The 19,425-nt window shown below is 36.8% G+C and overlaps 1 protein-coding gene across 3 annotated transcripts in view; it reads right to left on the reverse strand.

The window, feature by feature from the left end:
* Positions 1–19,425, reverse strand: part of SLC16A7 (solute carrier family 16 member 7) — a 194,113-nt gene that overhangs the window by 60,203 nt on the left and 114,485 nt on the right. For all 3 annotated transcript variants that reach the window (XM_005680253.3, XM_005680254.3, XM_018047998.1), the window contains one exon: positions 6,593–6,839. In XM_005680253.3, coding sequence (XP_005680310.2) covers positions 6,593–6,809 — 217 coding nt within the window. In that variant the 5' untranslated portion in view covers positions 6,810–6,839. The remainder of the gene's footprint in view (positions 1–6,592; positions 6,840–19,425) is intronic.

The raw sequence follows: 19,425 nt of genomic DNA on the forward strand, positions 1-19,425 counted from the left end.
TACCCACCATGGCATAAGTATGGGGCTTCCTAGGTGGCACTAGTGGTAAAGAACCTGCCTGCCAACACAGGAGATGTAAGAGAGGCAGGTTCAATCCCTGGGTTGGGAAGATTCCCTGGAGAAGGAAATGGCGACCTGCTCCAGTATTCTTGCTTGGAAAATTCCATGGACAGAGGAGCCTGGCAGGCTACAGACCATGGGGACACAAAGAGTCGGACATGACTGAGCACAGGTACTTATGGCATAGGTGTAAGAAGGACATAAACTTCTTGTGCAGGGCTGTCCAAGTTTACCTGGTATTTCCTGGGTTCTGTAAAGTTAAGCTGAAGCTGAAAGTCCTAGGTATCACAATCACAGGGTTAGAATGAACTTTCCTTTTTAAACTGCTGCTAAGATACAGCACTATATGACTTATTTTAATAGTCTCCAGTCTGCAAACATATTCAGAACACAAAGTAAAATAATATAGTGAACTTATTTTGACTTTAAAGATTAGATAAATACACATTATATACCATGGTACCAACTTGCTATGCCTAAAACCATTTGCTTGTTTGCCTCCAGTGAAATAAGCTCAGTGGTCTGATGCTTGGTCCCTTGTGTAAAGTAATCCATCTTAAAACCATCACCTTTACTTTAGCACAATTGGCAGTCAATGTTCACATAAAACAGAAGCGTAAGTTGCCATGGAGACAAAGCCAACTCTCCTCTTTAGAATGGCTGATTATTCCAAGTCATAACAGATATACCAGAAAAATAACATGAGGTTCTCACAGAGACTGGCAGCCCCAAATCTGTGTTCTACAATTGTGTAGCTAACTGTGTTCACATTATCTTTTGATATAGTAACAAAGACACGCATTGCACTAAAAGATAATCCTACATAATTACTGTTTACAAAATAAATCCTTATATCTGTCTAAACAATGTGGAAAGTTTAACTTGTAATATGTTTTCTACTTCTAATTAGTGCTTTATTAATGGGGTGACCACTCTGCTTGACCTATTTGCTAAAATTCGTTAGAACTCCAGGAGACCATATGGATGGCCAGATGGGTTGCTGTAATTTAATGCTATTATTCTAAGGATGAAGTAACGGATAAACATAATTTGCATTCTTTGCCATCCTTCCTGCATTCCTTTTATTAGTTTCATTTTTAATTCAGACATCAGAAGGGAAGATAATACCTTGCTACCAAGGCCCAGATGCCAACTAATTGCTACAAGAGACTCCAGCCCAGACATCATAGGCCAAGCTTCCGAACACACTCCATCTTACCCCGTGACCCCATCATGGTGATTAATAGGTTGAGTGCTAAGCCCTAATGAGTGTCAGATCTTAGATGTTCTCTAGGCTAAAGCAATTAGCATTATGTTGAACAGAATATTTCAGTTACTTGGTATAGAGACTCATTGTTCTATATGCCTTTTGCCTTATGGTCTTCATATTTACCACCAGCACCACCTGGGAGCCTCCATTTATATTATTTACTTATTTATAATCTGATGCTGAGATTTATTGGTTTGAGAAAAGTAATTAGACTGTTCTTCATTCTAAGCATTCTTTCAGAGCCAGCCAGGGAGTGGAAGGCTGTCATATGATCATGGTTAAGTCTATAAATACATCCTGCTTTCATTGGATAGAGAATGATTACTGGGAAATCAAGCTGTCTGAGACTTGCTCCATGTTATCCTATTTTGTTTCTTCCTCTAGAAACCCTGAATTTCCAGAAACCCTTCCCTTGCTTCTAGGTCTGCATGCATGCTAAGCCCCTTCAGTAGTGTCCAACTCTTTATGGCCCTATGCACTGCAGCCTGCCAGACTCCTCTGTCCATGGGATTCTCCAGGCAAGAATACTGAACTGGGTTGCCATGCCCATCCCCAGTGGATCTTCCCAATGCAGGGATCAAACCCACATCTCTTATGTTCTCTTGCAATGACAAGCGGGATTTTACCACTAGCACCACCTGGGAAGACTTTAGGTAGGGCAGTATAAACGTTCTGACCAAGGGAAGGTGTGCAGAAATGTCTTTTAACCCTTCCAAGCCTGGCCCTCAAAATATTCCATATGATCTTCCATGCTTTCTTTGTTAACTCTCTGTCTATCTGGATGAAGTTTATTAAGGGAAGACTACAAAGGCTTTGTGCTTCCCTGATAGCTCAGCTGGTAAAGAATCCACTTGCAATGCATGAGACTCTGGTTCGATTCCTGGGTTGGGAAGATCCCCTGGAGAAGGGATAAGCTACCCACTCCAGTATTCTTGGGCTTTTCTTGTGGCTCAGCTGGTAAAGAATCCACCTGTAATGTGGGAAACCTGGGTTTGATCCCTGGATTTGGAAGATACCCTGGAAAAGGGAACAGCTACCCACTCCAGTGTTATGGGCTGGAGAATTCCATGGACTATATAGTCCATGGGGTTGCAAGGAGTCAGACACAACTGAGCAACTTTCACTTTCAAAAAGGTTACATACATTTTTGTGTTGCTTGTAAGTTAGTCAATGATAACTCAACTGAAAATTATGACTGCATGAAACCCAAAGTCCAAATTTAAGTAGACTTACACAAATTCACTAGAGGAATCCATTTCAGTTGTATTTAAGAAGCAGGAAACTACATATCTTAACATTAGCATGTTTCAGAACTCAGGACAAAACAGTTATCAGTGTTGCTTTAGCAAAACATTATTAAGGAACACCTGACCCATAGGGTAGATGAACTAGACTGAGTGCACAGTATCTACTGTTTCTACAGTTATCAGAGACAACACAGGACAACCCTTAAAGCAACTGTCTAACAGAATCTCAAAGTGTTTTAAAAGCAGAATTTTCCATTGACATACCTTTTGGTACTGGAACAGAAATGCATCAATTTAATGTAACCAAAAGGGTAATGGAGACGTATATTGGATTAATGTACAATCACTGACTTACAGAAAGCAGAAAATACCCACCAGTGCACACGTGCACGTGCGCACGCGCGCACACACACACACACACACACACACACACACACACACACACACACAAAGGATTATTGGGGGATCAAATTTTTACCTTTGTAGTACAAAAAAAAAGACTATACCCTGAAGAATTCAGTACTCCAATACTTGGGTTATCGTATGTGAAGAGCCAACTCACTGGAAAAGCCCCTGATGCTGGGAAAGATTGAAAGGAGGAGGAGAAGGGGACGACAGAGGATGAGATGGTTGGATGGCATCACTGACTCAATGGACATGAGTTTGAGCAAGCTCCAGAAGATGGTGAAGGACAGGGAAGCCAGGCGTGCTGCAATCCATGGGGTTGCAAAGAATTGGACACAACTGAGTAACTGAACAAAAACAGCAAATAGAATAATTATTATGTCACTAAAGCAAAAATCTTGGTGGGGTAGCACCTGAATCAGGTTTGTGGAAGGCCTTGAACAGATATAGCTCTGCCATTTTACAAAGGGGAGAGAAAGGCAGAAGAGCATAGTGGTTACATGTGTCAGTCAGTCAGTTCAGTTGCTCAGTCATGTCCGACTCTTTGCGACCCTATGAATTGCAGCACGCCAGGCCTCCCTGTCCATCACCAACTCCCGGAGGTCACTCAGACTCACGTCCATCGAGTCAGTGATGCCATTCTGCCATCTCATCCTCTGTCATCCCCTTCTCCTCCTGCCCCCAATCCCTTCCAGCATCAGTCTTTTCCAGTGAGTCAACTCTTCGCATGAGGTGGCCAGAGGACTGGAGTTTCAGCTTTAGCATCATTCCTTCCAAAGAACACCCAGGACTGATCTCCTTTAGAATGGACCAGTTGGATTTACTTGCAGTCCAAGGGACTCTCAAGAGTCTTCTCCAACACCACAGTTCAAAAGCATCAATTCTTCAGCGCTCAGCCTTCTTCACAGTCCAACTCTCACATCCATACATGACCACAGGAAAAACAATAGCCTTGACTAGACGTGGGGGGAGGGGGTCTCAATTTCTATGTCCCTAATGAGTTACTTGAACTAGGAAAAGTATTTTATCTATTTCCTTGGCTACAGAGTGGAGAGCAGTAATTCTTATTTTACAGAATGTTAAGATGATTAAGTCATATGACACACACCAAGCATTTAGAGAAGCCTGAGCTGAAATAAATGTGAACACGTTTTGGATATTACTCCTAATGTTATATCACAATCACTATGAACCATATTATCCTCACCTATAAAGGAAGACATTGAAAGATGATTTGTATAACTTCTTTAAGTGCTTGGGCTTCTCTGGTGGCTCAGATGGTAAAGAATCTGCCTGCAAAGCCAGAGACCCGTGTTCAACCCCTGGGTCGGGAAGATTCCCTGGAGAAGGGAATGGCTACCCATTCCAGCATTTTAGATGGGAAAATTCCATGGGCAGAGGACTCTGGTGGGCTACAGTCCATGGGGTCACAAAAAGTCATGCATGGCTAAGCAATTAACACACACTTTTAAGTGCTTATATTCTGAGTCTATATCTGTACCTTAAAGTCAAATATCCAGTTGAAAAATGAAAATCCTAAAATTTAAATATTTTAAGTAATGACTAAAAAAATCTGTAGACAATCTTGTCTGATGTTGGTATTGATTTAAAGCTGATAGGTGACACAAAAATGCACTAATAATCCAGTAGTTTTTAATAGTCAGTAGTATTAGGTTGGCTAAAAAAGTTCCTTCAGTTTTTAAATAAAAATAGAAGACATTTTTCATTTCACCATGAATTTTATTGAATAATGCAGTCACCGTTTGGTTTCACTGCCTTCTGCCATTTTCCAGGCAACTTCATAATTTGATCTTCCCCATGTTTTTTGTCTTTTTTTGAGCAGAGAACTGTTCTAGGTGCCTTTTACAGTCTTCCAAGGAATTGAATTTTTTTCCATTAAGAGAGTTTTAAAAAGATCAAAATAAACAGAAATCTGAAGCTGCAATGCCTGGTGAATGTGATGGATGAATCAGAACTTTCAAGCCACACTGTAACAGTCTTTGCCTGGTCATCAAAGAAATGTGTGGTCTTGGATTATTCTGTTGGGAAGTTACATACTTTCTGTTTACTCATTCTGAGGCTTTTCCTCAGGTGCTGCTTTCAATTGTTCTAACTGGCAGCAGTACTTGTTGGAATGAATTGTTTGGTTTTCAGGAAGGAGCTCATAATAGAGGACTCCCATCTAATCCCGCCATACACACATCACTTTCTTTGGATGAAGACTGGACTTTGGTGTGATTCATGATAGTTCATTTCACCTGCCCCACAATCTCTTCTACTCCACATTATAGTATAGCATCCAGTTTTCATCATCACAATGTGTATTAAAAACATTTCATTATATTTAAGTAGAGAATCACATGTAGAAATATAGCCAAGAAGGTTTTATTTCTGCTTAATTTATGGGGGAACTCAAACATCAAAGTGACTGACACACCCAAGGTGGTGCAAATGCTTTTCAACGCTTGGATACTTTGAGTATGTCAGCTTCCTCCCACATAGCATTACATTGATTGTTCTCAATAAATGTCCTGATTTGATCCCTATAAACTACAACTGATCTACCCAAAGGTACAACATTGTCCAGAGAGAAAACTCCAGAATGAAACTTTGTAAACCACTTTTGACACTTTTGATCAGTCACACCACCTTGTCCATACATTGTACAAATCTTTTTGTGTTTCAGTTGCATTTTCACCTTTCTTGAAATGATAAAGCATAATATGCCAAAAATGTTTTCTTCCATCTTCAATATTAAAATGGCTACACAAAAATGCACCAACTTTAATAAGCTTTTTTTTTAATGCACACTATGACATCTGTCATAATACAATTCAACAAAACTGTTTCAAGTTAATTTAAAGACAACTAAGCACTACTAGAGCCATCTTACAGAAAAAAAAAAATCAAATGAACTTTTTGGCCAACACACTAATATGGTACCAATTTACTCACTATCCCTCATGAATCACACCCTCATTTGAACATGGAATGTAACAAGAAAACTGTCAAGAACCATTTAAATGTTAAAATATTTAAGTAAGCTCCAGATATATTTAATATTTAATTTATATTAAATAACTACAGATTTAATAAGCTATAGAGGTATGGAATGATTTTATTCACACAAACTTGAATGGATCCAGAATGTACATGATAACACTCCATTTTTTCAGCTTAAAGTGAATTACTTCCTAGTCTTAGAAAATAGGTTGTCAGCAACTTGAGTTTCTTTCCCATTCATAAAAAAGCATGTCTACCAATTGCAGGAATATTATGAAATGATACAAACATTACAGTATAGTCTCTACTCCAAATTAAATGGAACTTTGCCACCCTTAAAAATTCCATAATTTAGTAAACCTTAGTTTGTGCAAAGACATTCTCATTCAAATAAACACTCTAGTAAGACTCAGAATGAAGTGAATAGTTCTAGATGCTGAATCACTAAAAATCACTAAAAATTCAGTCCTAATTATCCTTCTGGTTGGTTTTAAGTGAGGGTAATGAAAACAGGATTTTAATGTACCAAGATACTACATGTAAAATACTGTGGCATGAAGCAATTGTTTCCTTAAACCAGAAATCAATTTAGTCCAAAGAAGCTTACCTCCTGCATACATAACAGCCAGCATAGTGGATGATATCCATGCTATTTCACTGTAGGTAGTGTTGAACAGGAGCTGGATTTCTTTGAAGAATACTGTGACAGCTTTGGGAAACGCATATGAAAATCCAATGGAGATAAAAGCTGCTCCAACCACTACCCAGCCCCATCCTCCATCAGGAGGTGGATGTAGTGGTGGGGTGCCTCCTGGTGGTGGCATTTCTGCTTCTCTATTTGAAATTCAAGTAACCTGTATTTAAAAAAAGGAAATAATAGTTTAGGCCATACTTGCATTTTCATGTCACTCTTGAGTTACCAAAATAATATTATATTTTTATTACATTAACTACAACTGTATAATTTTCATAAATATTTTTTAATACTCTGCTATTCAGAAAGTTATCAGCAAATTTACCAAAAAATTAGACTGAGGTATGTAACTCTGTTATGAGCTAAAAACTGAAAGCATTTTGTTCATGGAAACAAAAAGCACCCAAAGAGAAAGTTGAATTCAGATCTATACTAAAGTACCAAAAAAGAAACAAATGCTATCTCACTCTGATTTCTAAGATAAATGGAGCTGTCATCCCTTAAAACAGAATGATTTCTTAATCCAAACATTTAATATTTTCTATACCAAGGTTAAAAGGATCTTATATTACATTTGATGAATTTTAGAGAATTAAATAGTAGGCATATTTTATAATTTTTCCACTTTTAGTAATTGAGAATATTTTAAAATATTTCAGCAGAGATCTATCAATATTTCCTAAAATTATAAGATTAGAAATTGTATGATTCTAATAAATTAATTTTAATGCACTTCCAAAACTGGTACTACCTATCATTTTATGAATTCTTCATAGCAGTGAAATGTTCCCAATCAAACAGATTGTATGTTATTCTTATTCAGACTTTCTTTTTGGATATGCCTGCTGCTGCTGCTGCTAAGTCGCTTCACTCGTGTCCAACTCTGTGCGACCCCAGAGATGGCAGCCCACCAGGCTCCTCCATCCCTGGGATTCTCCAGGCAAGAACACTGGAGTGGGTTGCCGTTTCCTTCTCCAATGCATGAAAGTGAAAAGTGAAAGTGAAGTTGCTCAGTCGTGTCCGACTCCTAGCGACCCATGGACTTCAGCCTTCCAGGCTCCTCCGTCCATGGGATTTTCCAGGCAAGAGTACTGGAGTGGGGTGCCATTGCCTTCTCTATTGGATATGCCTAGGAACACTTAAAGAGAAAGGAATGGCAACTCACTCCAGTATTCTTGCCTGGAGAATCCCATGGACAGAGGAGCCTGGGGGGCTACAGTCCATAGGGTTGCAAAGAGTCGGACACGACTGAGTGACTGAACAACAACAGAAACACTTAACTGCTAGCTTTATGGTATAGAGTACTCACTCTCTTGTGGAAGGAATGATCACATATAGCTTAATACAACTGAAATTAAATTTAAAAAAACCTTGGTTCCCCAGTATCAACATTCTTTGTTGAATGATGTTGCTTACTTGGCTTTTAGCTGTAATTGCCAATACTTCTCAATATCTTCTTTTTACTACTCTCATTCCATTTGCAAATATTGTTCAGTTGAAATACAGAGGAAAAAGGAAACACCTGTCCATTGGTAAGACAATTTTGAAAATATGCAAATAAAAGCTAAATCTGCCACTAATCCAGGAAAACTACCAAAAAAAAAAAATAATAATAAATAAAACAGTATCTACGAACAGAAACAAAGGTTTAATTTTTGTCTGATGTCAAATTATATCTAAGATATTTTCAGTGATCTTCTATATTACCTTCCAGATTTTGTGAAAATATTCTTTAAAGTATTCTAATTTGTCCATAGTTCTATCCAAGGACTTTACCTTCAGAAACACATACAGGCAAAGTGATAAAAATGAAATTTAAAGTAGGTAGAGTATTGCTTCCCTGGAATAAATACTACAGTGATGAGTAGTAGAATGGAAGTAACAGTGTGGAAAACTATCACTTTTACTTTTTTTATTTAATATTAATTTTCACAAATATAATTAAGATTTACAGCATTTCAAATATGGAGAGAAATTGGTATAATCTGCAATTAACAGATAACAGGCTACAGATTAAAAGACTTATTTTACTTTTTGTGAGTCAGGCATATCCGCAAGGAAGTTCTCACACATTCAACTATAATAACCTCTTTGAGTTTTTTCAGCTCTATTGAGTTATAATTGACAAATAAAGGTAAAATATATCTAAAATGTGCAAGCTGATTTGATAAACATTATGAAAGGATTCCCACAATTGAATTAATCAATACAACTGTCACCTCACATATTTACGTTTTTTGGTGTGAACACTTTGTTCTACTAGAGTAGCAAATTTCAATTATACAACACAATTTTATCAACTGTCGTCACCTTATTATACATTAGATACTGAGAACTTATTCACATAATTACTAAAAGTTTATACCTTTTCACCATCCTCTCCACATTTCTACATCCCCTAGCCTCTGGCAACTACCATCTACTCTTTGTTTCTACAAGTATGATTTTTTTAAAATTCCACATCTATATGTCATGATGCAGAATTTATTTTTCTCCATCTGGCTTATTTCACTTAGCATAATGCTCTCCAGGTTTATCCATGTTGTCCCAAATGGAAAGATTTCATTATTTTTTAAAGCTGAATAATATTTCATTGTGTATATGAGTGATTGTAAGTGTGTGTGTATATTATATACATTTTGATGGGGACTATTTTCAAAGTCTTTATTGAATTTGCTAGAATATTGTTTCCATTTCTGTTTTAGTTATTGGCTACGAGGCCTGTGGATCTTAGCTCTCTGACCCAGGATTGAACCTTCATGCCCTGCACTTGAAGGTGAAGTCCCGTTTGTATACACATTTTGTTTATCCATTCATCTGTCAGTGGACACATAGCTTGTTTCCATATCTTGACTATTGTAAGTAATGCTACAGTGGACATGGAAATACAGATATCTCTTCAAGATAATGATTGCCTTTCCCTTGTATTTCTTTTTTTTTTCCCCCCTTGGGGATGGTCTTGATCACTGCCTCCTGTATAATGTCACAAATCTCCATCCATACTTCTTCAGGCACTCTGTCTATCATATCGAATCCCTTGAATCTATTTGTCACTTCCAGTGTATAATCATAAGGGATTTGATTTAAGTAATACTTGAATGGTCTAGTGATTTTCTCTACTTTCTTCAATTTCAGTCTGAATTTAGCAATAAGGAGGTCATGATCTGAGCCACAGTCAACTCCCAGTCTTGTTTTTACTAACTGTATAGGGCTTCTGGAGAAGGCAATGGCACCCCACTCCAGTACTCTTGCCTGGAAAATCCCATGGATGGAGGAGTCTGGAAGGCTGCAGTCCATGGGGTCGCTAAGAGTTGGACACCACTGAGCGACTTCACTTTCACTTTTCACTTTTCACTTTCATGCACTGGAGAAGGAAATGGCAACCCACTCCAGTGTTCTTGCCTGGAGAATCCCAGGGATGGAGGAGCCTGGTGGGCTGCCGTCTCTGGGGTCGCACAGTCGGAGACGACTGAAGCGACTTAGCAGCAGCAGCAGCAGAGCTTCTCCAACTTTGGCTTCAAAGAACATAATCAATCTGATTTTGGTGTTGAACATCCAGTGATGTCCATGTGTAGAGTCTTCTCTTGTGTTGCTGGAAGAGGGTGTTTGCTATGATGAGCATGGTCTCTTCACAAAATTCTGTTAGCCTTTGATCTTCTTTGTTTTGTATTCCAAGGCCAAATTTGCCTGTTACTCCAGGTATTTCTTGACTCCCTACTTTTGCATTCCAGTCCCCTATTATGAAAAGGACATCTTTCTTTGGTGTTAGTTCTAGAAGGTCTTGTAGGTCTTCATAGAACCACTCAACCTCAGCTACTTCAGCATTACTGGTCAGGACATAAACTTGGATTACTGTGATATTGAATGGTTTGCCTTGAAAACGAACAGAGATCATTCTGTTATTTTTGAGATTGTATCCAAGAACTGCATTTCAGACTCTTTTGTTGACTATGAGGGCTACCTCATTTCTTCTAAGGGATTCTTGCCCACAGTAGTAAATATAATGGTCATCTGAGAAATTCACTCATTCCATTTCACTTTAGTTCATTGATTCCTAAAATGTCAATGTTCACTCTTACCATCTCCTATTTGACTACTTCCAATTCCCCTTTATTCATGGACCTAACATTCCAAGTTCTATGCAATATTGCTCATTACAGCATTGGACTTTAACTCCATCACTTATCACATCCCCGACTGGGTGTTGGTTTTGCTTTGGCTCCATCTTTTCATTCTTTCTAGAGTTATTTCTCCACTTTTCTCCAGTAGTATATTGGGTACCTACAGACCTGGGGAGTTCATCTTTCAGTGTCATACTTTTTTGCCTTTTCATACTGTTCATGGGGTTCTCAAGGCAAGAATAATAAAGTGGTTTTCTATTTCCTTCTCCAGTTTTGTCAGAACTCTCTGCCATGACCCATCCATCTTGGGTGGTCCTACATGGCATGGCTCATAGTTTCATTGAGCTAGACAAGGGTGTGGTTCATGTGATCAGTTCGGTTAGTTTTCTGTGACTATGGTTTTCATTCCGTTTGCCCTCTGATGGATAAGGATAAGAGGCTTATAGAAGCTTCCTGATGGGAGAGACTGACTGAGAGGGAAACAGGGTCTTGTTCTGATGGGTGGGGCCATGTTCAGAAAATCTTTGATCCAATTTTCTGTTGACAACAAACTGTGGAAAATTCTTAAAGAGATGGGAATATCAGATCTTCTTACCTTCCTCCTGAGAAATCTGTAATCAGGTCAAGAAGCAACAGCTAAAACCAGACATGGAACAATAGGCTGGTTCCAAATCAGGAAAGGAGTACGTCGAGGCTGTATATTGTCACCCTGCTTATTTAACTTCTATGCAGAATACATAATGTGAAATGCCAGGCTGGATGAAGCACAAGCTGGAATCAAGATTGCCAGGAGAAATATCAAGAACCTCAGATACACAGATGACACCACCCTTATGGCAGAAAGCAAAGAAGAACAAAAGAGCCTCTTAATGAAAGTGAAAGAGGAGAGTGAAAAATATTGGCTTGAAACTCAACATTCAGAAAACTAAGATCATGGCATCCAGTTGCATCAATCATGGCAAATAGATAGGGAACCAATGAAAATAGTGAGAGACTATGTTTTTGGCTCCAAAATCACTGAAGATGGTGACTGTAGCCATGAAATTAAAAGACGCTTGCTCCTTGGAAGAAAAGCTATGACCAACCTAGACAGCATATTAAAAAGCAGAGACATTACTTTGCCAACAAATATCCATATAATCCAAGGTATGGTTTTCCCAGTAGTATTGTATGGATGTGAGAGTTGGGCTGTAAAGAAAGCTGAGCACCGAAGAATTAATTCTTTTGAACTGTGGTGTTGGAGAAGACACTTGAGAGTTCCTTGGACTGCAAGGAGATCCAACCAGCCAATCATAAAGGAAATCAGTCCTGAATATTCATTGGAACGACTGATGCTGAAGCTGAAACTCCAATACTTTGGCCACCTGATGCAAAGAATCGACTCACTGGAAAGGACCCTTATGCTGGGAAAGACTGAAGGCAGGAGGAGAAGGGGATGACAGAGGATGAGATGGTTGGATGGCATCACCAACGCAATTGACAGGAGTTTGAGTAGGCTCTGGGAGTTTGTGATGGACAGGGAAGCCTGGCGTGCTCTAGTCCATTGGCTTGCAAAGAGTCAGACATGCCCGAGTGACTGAAATGAACTGAACTGAACTGAACTTCCTTTGCATATATATCCAGAAGTAGAACTGCCAAATCATATGGTAGTAGTTCTACATTTAATTTTTTGAAGAACCTCCATACTTTTTTCCATAGAGGCTGAAAACAGTTTGCACTCCAACCAAGAGCATAAAAGTTTTCCATTTTCTCCACATTCTTGCCAGTATTTGTTCCAAATAATTGCCAGTATTACTTGTTCTTTTGATAATAGCCATTCTAATAAGTATGAGGTAAAATCTCATTGTGGTTTGATTTTCATTTCCTTAATGATTAGTGATGTTAAGCACTGTTTTCATGTACCTGTTGGCCTTTTATGTCTCCCTTAGAAAAATACCTATTGAGGTCCTCTGCCCATCTTAAAATTGGGTTATTTGTGCTCTTTGCTATTGAATTGCATGAGTTCCTTCTATGTTTTAGATATTAACCTCTTATTGGATATGTGACTTACAAGTATTTTCACCCATTTCATAGGCTGCCTTTTCATTTTGCTGACAGTTTTCTTTTTTATGAAGAAACTTTTTAGTTTAGTTTCAGTTTAATTGTCTCAATTGTTTACTTTTGTTTCTGTTGCCGTTTGATGTTGAATCCCAAAAAAAATCATCATAAAGACCAACGTCAAGGAGCTTACCCCTATATTTCTTCTAGGAATTTTATGGTTTCAGGTCATGTTCAAGCCTTTCATTCATATTGAGTTGATTTTTATTAATGGTGTAAAATGGGGGTTCAGTTTCACTCTTTTGCATGTGGATATCCAGTTTTCCCAGCACCCATTTAAGACACTATCTTTTCCCCATTGTATATTCTTGGCACCTTTGTCAAAAACAAATTGACAGAATACATGCATTTATTTCTGGGCTCTCTATTCTGTTTTCCTGATCTATGTGTCTGTTTTTAGACAATACTACAATGTGGTATTGTTTAATTCTATGACTAAGAATTATAAATAACAGACTTAGAAATCAGGTCATTGAATTAGAAATCTATTTCTATAGAATTAGAAATTAGGTCATAGAAATTAGGAAGTGTAATACCTCCTGATCTTTTTCAAGACTGCTCAGGCTCTTTGGTGGTTCCACACAAAATTGAGGATTGATGATTCTATTTCAACAAAAACTGGCATTGAAATTTTGATAAGGACTGCACTGAATCTGTAGATTGCTTTGGGTTATATGAACATTTTAACAATACTAATATTTCCAATCAATGAACACGGAATAGCTTCCCATTTATCTGTGTCTTCTTTCTTTCATCAGTGTTATAGTTTTCAATGTATACATCTTTTACCTCCTTGGTTACATGTATTTTAAATAATTTTATTTTTTCTGGTGCTATTGTAAATTATTTTTTTTCTTACAACAATTTATTATTCCTCTCTCCAATAATTCATTATTAGTGCATAAAACAATTAATTTTTGTGTACTAATTTTTATATCCTGCAACTTTACAAATTTGTTGATAGCTCTAACAGGTTTTTTCTTTTTTTGTTTTTTGGATGGAGTATAGGGTTTCTATAAGGTCAAGTCATCTGCAAACAGACAATTTTTTACTGCTTCCATTCAAATTTGATGTCTTTGATTTTTTTTTTCTTACCTAATTTCTTTGACTAGGATTATAAGTACTTAATCACCATATGTTCATCCTGATCTCATTAACTGATGCTTAATAGCCCTGGATTTCCCTTCCAGTTTGATGCTGAAGCAAGGAATGGAATGATTCTTGCATGAGCTTTAGACATATCTACTGGCATTTTCTATCACCTTCTGATATTTCTCCTTTTGGATAATTGTGGTGAATATTCTATTTCTCAATTAGATCAACAATTACATTTTATTTTATTTATTTTATAACATTGATAGTTATAAAGCAGTAATCGGCAAACATTTCCTGTAATGGGCTGCTGCTGCTGCTGCTGCTGCTGCTGCTAAGTCACTTGAGTCGTGTACAACTCTGTACAATCTCATAGACGACAGCCCACTAGGCTCCTCTGTCCCTGGGATTCTCCAGGCAAGAATACTGGAGTGGGTTGCCACCTGTAATGGGCTAGATAATAAATATTTAAGGTTCTGCAGGCTGTATGGTCTCTCTCATAACTATTCATATCTTAGTAGTTTTAGTGCAAATTCAGTCACAGACAATACTAAAAAAAAAAAGACTGTGGATATTCCAATAAACTTTTGTTTACAATTTAGACTAAGCCTATAGTTTGCTGATCCCTGTAATAGAATACTATTTAAAAACCAAGAAAATAAAGAAACTACATAATCACACTATCCTAACACAATATTATTAATAATTTTGCATGTATTTTTATTGTTTTCCTATATTCATACATTTCTGATGAATTTACTGATTTAAAGGTAGTATAATCTAATTTGTCTATAACTTAAGTCATAAGTATACAAAAATGAATAAAGGGATCTCTGACTCAAATATTGAGTACTTATGCTAAGTTCTTATCAAGTATTTATTTACTCAGCTAAATTTTCACAAAAGCCCTATAAGATATTGTTCCTCTCTTTTAAATAAGACTAAAGCTCAAAAAATATTAGAAAATAAACCCAAGTTAAACAATAATCTCATATCACTGGTGACTCTGAAAATTACATAAATAAAATTAGAAATAAGACTCTTGCTTAATGTATTCAGAAGAGGAAACAGGCATAAAAGAAACCTAAGTAGTTTTTTATTATGTCATCTGTGCATATCTAAAATATTCTTATGGATCAAAATAGTCAAAGACATCTAATGTTCCAAGACTTTAAGGAAATAACTGTAAAAGTTCTCTCCATAGATACATTTGTATGTTAGAAACCTACCTGAAATGTCAGGAAAACTATAGCATTACGGTTAAATGAAAAACTTTCACCACAAATAATGCACAGAATGTAGATTCTATTGAAAAATGGACACATCCTAGCAGGGACACTTCTGTAAGTTTATTAATATCCCACATTGCTAATTGTTTAAATTGATAGAAAATATTATACCTTGTCAAAGAATGGTTTTGAAAAGATTTGTATGTCTTCAGAATGTTTACAGTCTGCTTTTGTAATCATCTTTGGTTTCTTGGAAACAATAAAAATTTGTCTATATAGCTATTTAATTTCATTTCTCTTTGGTCATCAGTTAATCCAACATGATGGATTGACAGCATATGAGCACTGGAAATAGCATCTTATAAAAAGTATAATATTAAATAAGACAGAAAAGGAAAGAGACAGATTGTAAGTGGTGGTTAAATCAGCTGAAAATAGCACTCAGTCTTTGAAAATTGTCTAAATAATCTGAATTTATATATTATTGAATTTTGTCATTATTAAAGTAATCAAATTTCTTAATGCTTGGAAAGCAAATAATTCTAGAAAAATACTAAAGAACTATCAAAGGGCATTTATATGTGGTAAACTACTTTTTGTTATATTATCAGAGTGTATAAATTATGATGAGGTTTAAAGTCCTCATTCTGCAATTTTCCTGCTTCCATAAAGGAACTTAAAACATCTTTCATTATCAATTCATGATTTTAAACTACCGTAGCATTTATCACATCTATAAGCTAGAGTAAACACAGAAATACAACAGGATGATTTATTTTTCAGTCATTTAACAAGTCATAAATAGCATTTCTTAATTATCTTGTCCATTATTTTAAAATCATTATATCAATATAAATATTTAAATATACTAATATGCAAATAATATTATTATTAATATTGAAATTTACCAATGAGCAAGGTTGATGTTAGGATTTCCATTGAAATCTATGCTCACAGAAAAAAGTGAAAAGGCCTTTTTAAGAAGCATTATATGGTATAGTTATTTTTTTCCCCAGTACTTTGATTTTTGTAATGTTATTTTTTCATAGCTCACCAGTTTACCTCAGGATATTATCTTTTCTACTCTTTCTCCAGCATATTTTACTTGACTTTCATTATAATCACATCTATCTCATTGCAAGTCACTACTCAGATACTTCTTCATGTCCTTATCTCCAACCTGTTTTGTTTCTTCTACTTAAATTGACATCTTAGGGTCTCTGAGCTGAATCATTGCAAATTAGACCAAAATCAATGAAGGGATAAAAAAATTCCACTTTCAAGATTATTATCTATTTATTATTAACAAGTCTTGACTTGACCAATAGTTCAGACCAAATTCATACACACTCATTAGGCTCAGGTTATTTTTCTGTGCACAATTTTATATTTTATACAACTTATGGCTACTGTGTCTTGTTCCTTTTATTTGTAGGCATAATCAAGAAAAAACAGTAGAAAAAAACACAGTTCACAGATGTTCACTTGAATAGACTTCTTTGGATTCTGTGTGATATTGTTAAACCTCATTACTATTGCTTGAAGTGTGGTATTTGAAGGCAATACAAAGGAAGAGAGGGTAGTGCATACTCTGGATTTTCTAAAGAGATGGAAAAACACAGGTTACATGTATAATTGAGTTTCACGAGTCTCATTAGAGTCACTACCTTTAATTCATCCAGTAAATTGTGACCATGTTTTAATAATTAACAAAACTGAATATATATACATAAATATATTTGTGCATATATATTTGTCAGTTCATTGCCAATTAATTAGATATGAACAAACTGATGAAATGGGTGCAAGAGAAAAAATTAAAAGTATGAAATGAAGATCGATTTTTTTTTAAGTAATGGTAAATTACATATTGTCACCCTGCTTATTTAACTTATATACAGAGTACATCATGAGAAATGCTGGGCTGGAGGAAGCACAAGCTGGAATCAAGATTGCCAGGAGAAATATCAATAACCTCAGATATGCAGATGACACCACCCTTATGGCAGAAAGTGAAGAGGAACTAAAAAGCTTGTTGATTAAAGTGAAAGAGGTAAGTGAAAAAGTTGGCTTAAAGCTCAACATTCAAAAAACGAAGATCATGGCATCTGGTCCCATCACTTCATGGCAAATAAATGGGGAAACAGGGGAAACAGTGGAAACAGTGTCAGACTTTTTTTTTTGGGGGGGGGGGCTCTAAATTCACTGCAGATGGTAATTGCAGCCATGAAATTAAAAGACACTACTCCTTGGAAGGAAAGTTATGACCAACCTAGATAGCATGTTGAAAAGCAGAGGTATACTTTGCCAGCAAAGGTCCATCTAGTCAAGGGTATGGTTTTTTCAGTGGTCATGTACGGATGTGAGAGTTGGACTGTGAAGAAAGCTGAGTGCTGAAGAATTGATGCTTTTGAACTGTGGTGTTGGAGAAGACGAGAGTCCCTTGGACTGCAAGAAGATCCAACCAGTCCATTCTAAAGGAGATCAGCCCTGGGTGTTCTTTGGAAGGAATGATGCTAAAGCTGAAACTCCAGTACTTTGGCCACCTCATGCGAAGAGTTGACTCATTGGAAAAGACTCTGATGCTGGGAGGTATTGGGGGCAGGAGAAGGGGACGGCAGGATGAGATGGCTGGATGGGATCACCGACTCAATGGACGTGAGTTTGAGTGAACTCTGGGAGTTGGTGATGGACAATGGTCCTGGCGTGCTGCAATTCATGGGGCTGCAAAGAGTCGGACATGACTGAGTGACCGAACTGAACTAAAATTACCCATCTACCATTTGAGAAGGAAATTTGTTGGCATTCATTAGCTATCCAATAACTCCCTATACTCATTTAAATAATTTGCTCTAAAATTCAGTTAAGTAAAATATCCACTGACAATGAAAATAAATAGAAAATTTTAAAGATAATTATTAGAAATACTATCAACAATATTGGAGAAAGATATCGCAATCCACTCAGTATTCTTGCCTGGGAAATCCCAGGGACAGAGGAACCTGGTGGGCTACAGTCATGAAGTCTCAAAAAGTCGGAAATGATTTAGTGACTGTACAATAACAAATCAATAATACACGTCTTACAATGAGACACACTGAGTCATGAAAAATGAAACCAAAAGTATTTAGAAATCTTGTGGTTTAAAAATCAAATGCCCTAATCAGATCTGGGTTTTTGATGAATAAGCTAATAAATTGCCCTAATATATCAAATGTCTTTATTTCAACTTAAATCTGATACTGAGTATACAGAAATTAGTACTTACGGTTTATTTTATTTGAGTCACACATTCCTTTGCCTAGATGAAAGTTAAGAAAAACTCAACTCTGTCAATTAAATAATCAGTTGCCTGCCTTGCACCCAGGGCCACCTATCCAAAAGTGTTGAATGAAAGTGAATCAATATCAGGCCAAATGAGGTTTGCTGAGAGCATGAGGAAAGTCTATTATCTAGTTGCTGAGTCAGTGAGAAAAGGAGGATTAGGATTAGAATTAAGATGAGCCACAAATAAAATCTGAGAAACGGATAAGGTTGGAATTAGTTTTAATTTAGGCTAGGAATGGAGAGTTCCAGACTCAGTGGATCTTCTATGTCTGGAATAACATCCGGGAGAAGCAGCTACCTCTGCTCTGGACCTACTAGGAGGCTCAGGAGCCTCTGTGACTTGTTTTAAGATGAGTAATTCAAGGGTGGCAACTCTACCCTACCACAAGTAACCAGCTCATTAAATTAAGAAAACCCTTCTTATATTTGGAGGAAAAACATTTTTAGTCAGTTTCCTCTGGCAGAGAGAGTTGCCTGGAGTTCTGGGCAAAGCCTCAGAGGAAAGCCTCAGGCATTCCTGACAAATGAGCACTGACCCTCCATCTGTGCTTAATTATCATCATGGTTCATGAAGGTCAACACAGGGGCCAGCACAAGAGCACATGACAAGGCCACATTTTAAATGCTTAACAACGTTTCTACAAAATTGTCACAGAGCTGTAACCTGACTGTTCTATTTTCCTCCAGAAAGACAAACCCATATCCAGGGTTTTTTAAACACATTAGTCAATAACTGAGGAAATTTCTGTGATAGCTATAACTATATTCATCTATTTTATATCTCTTTCTCAACACCTATTAAGCTATCATATTTTTACATACATTTATGCAAATAAAATCATGCAGTGCACATACTGATCTTTAGTTTTAAGAATGGAAG

This window comes from Capra hircus, chromosome 5 (genome assembly GCF_001704415.2).
Source record: "Capra hircus breed San Clemente chromosome 5, ASM170441v1, whole genome shotgun sequence".
Lineage (NCBI taxonomy): Eukaryota > Metazoa > Chordata > Mammalia > Artiodactyla > Bovidae > Capra > Capra hircus.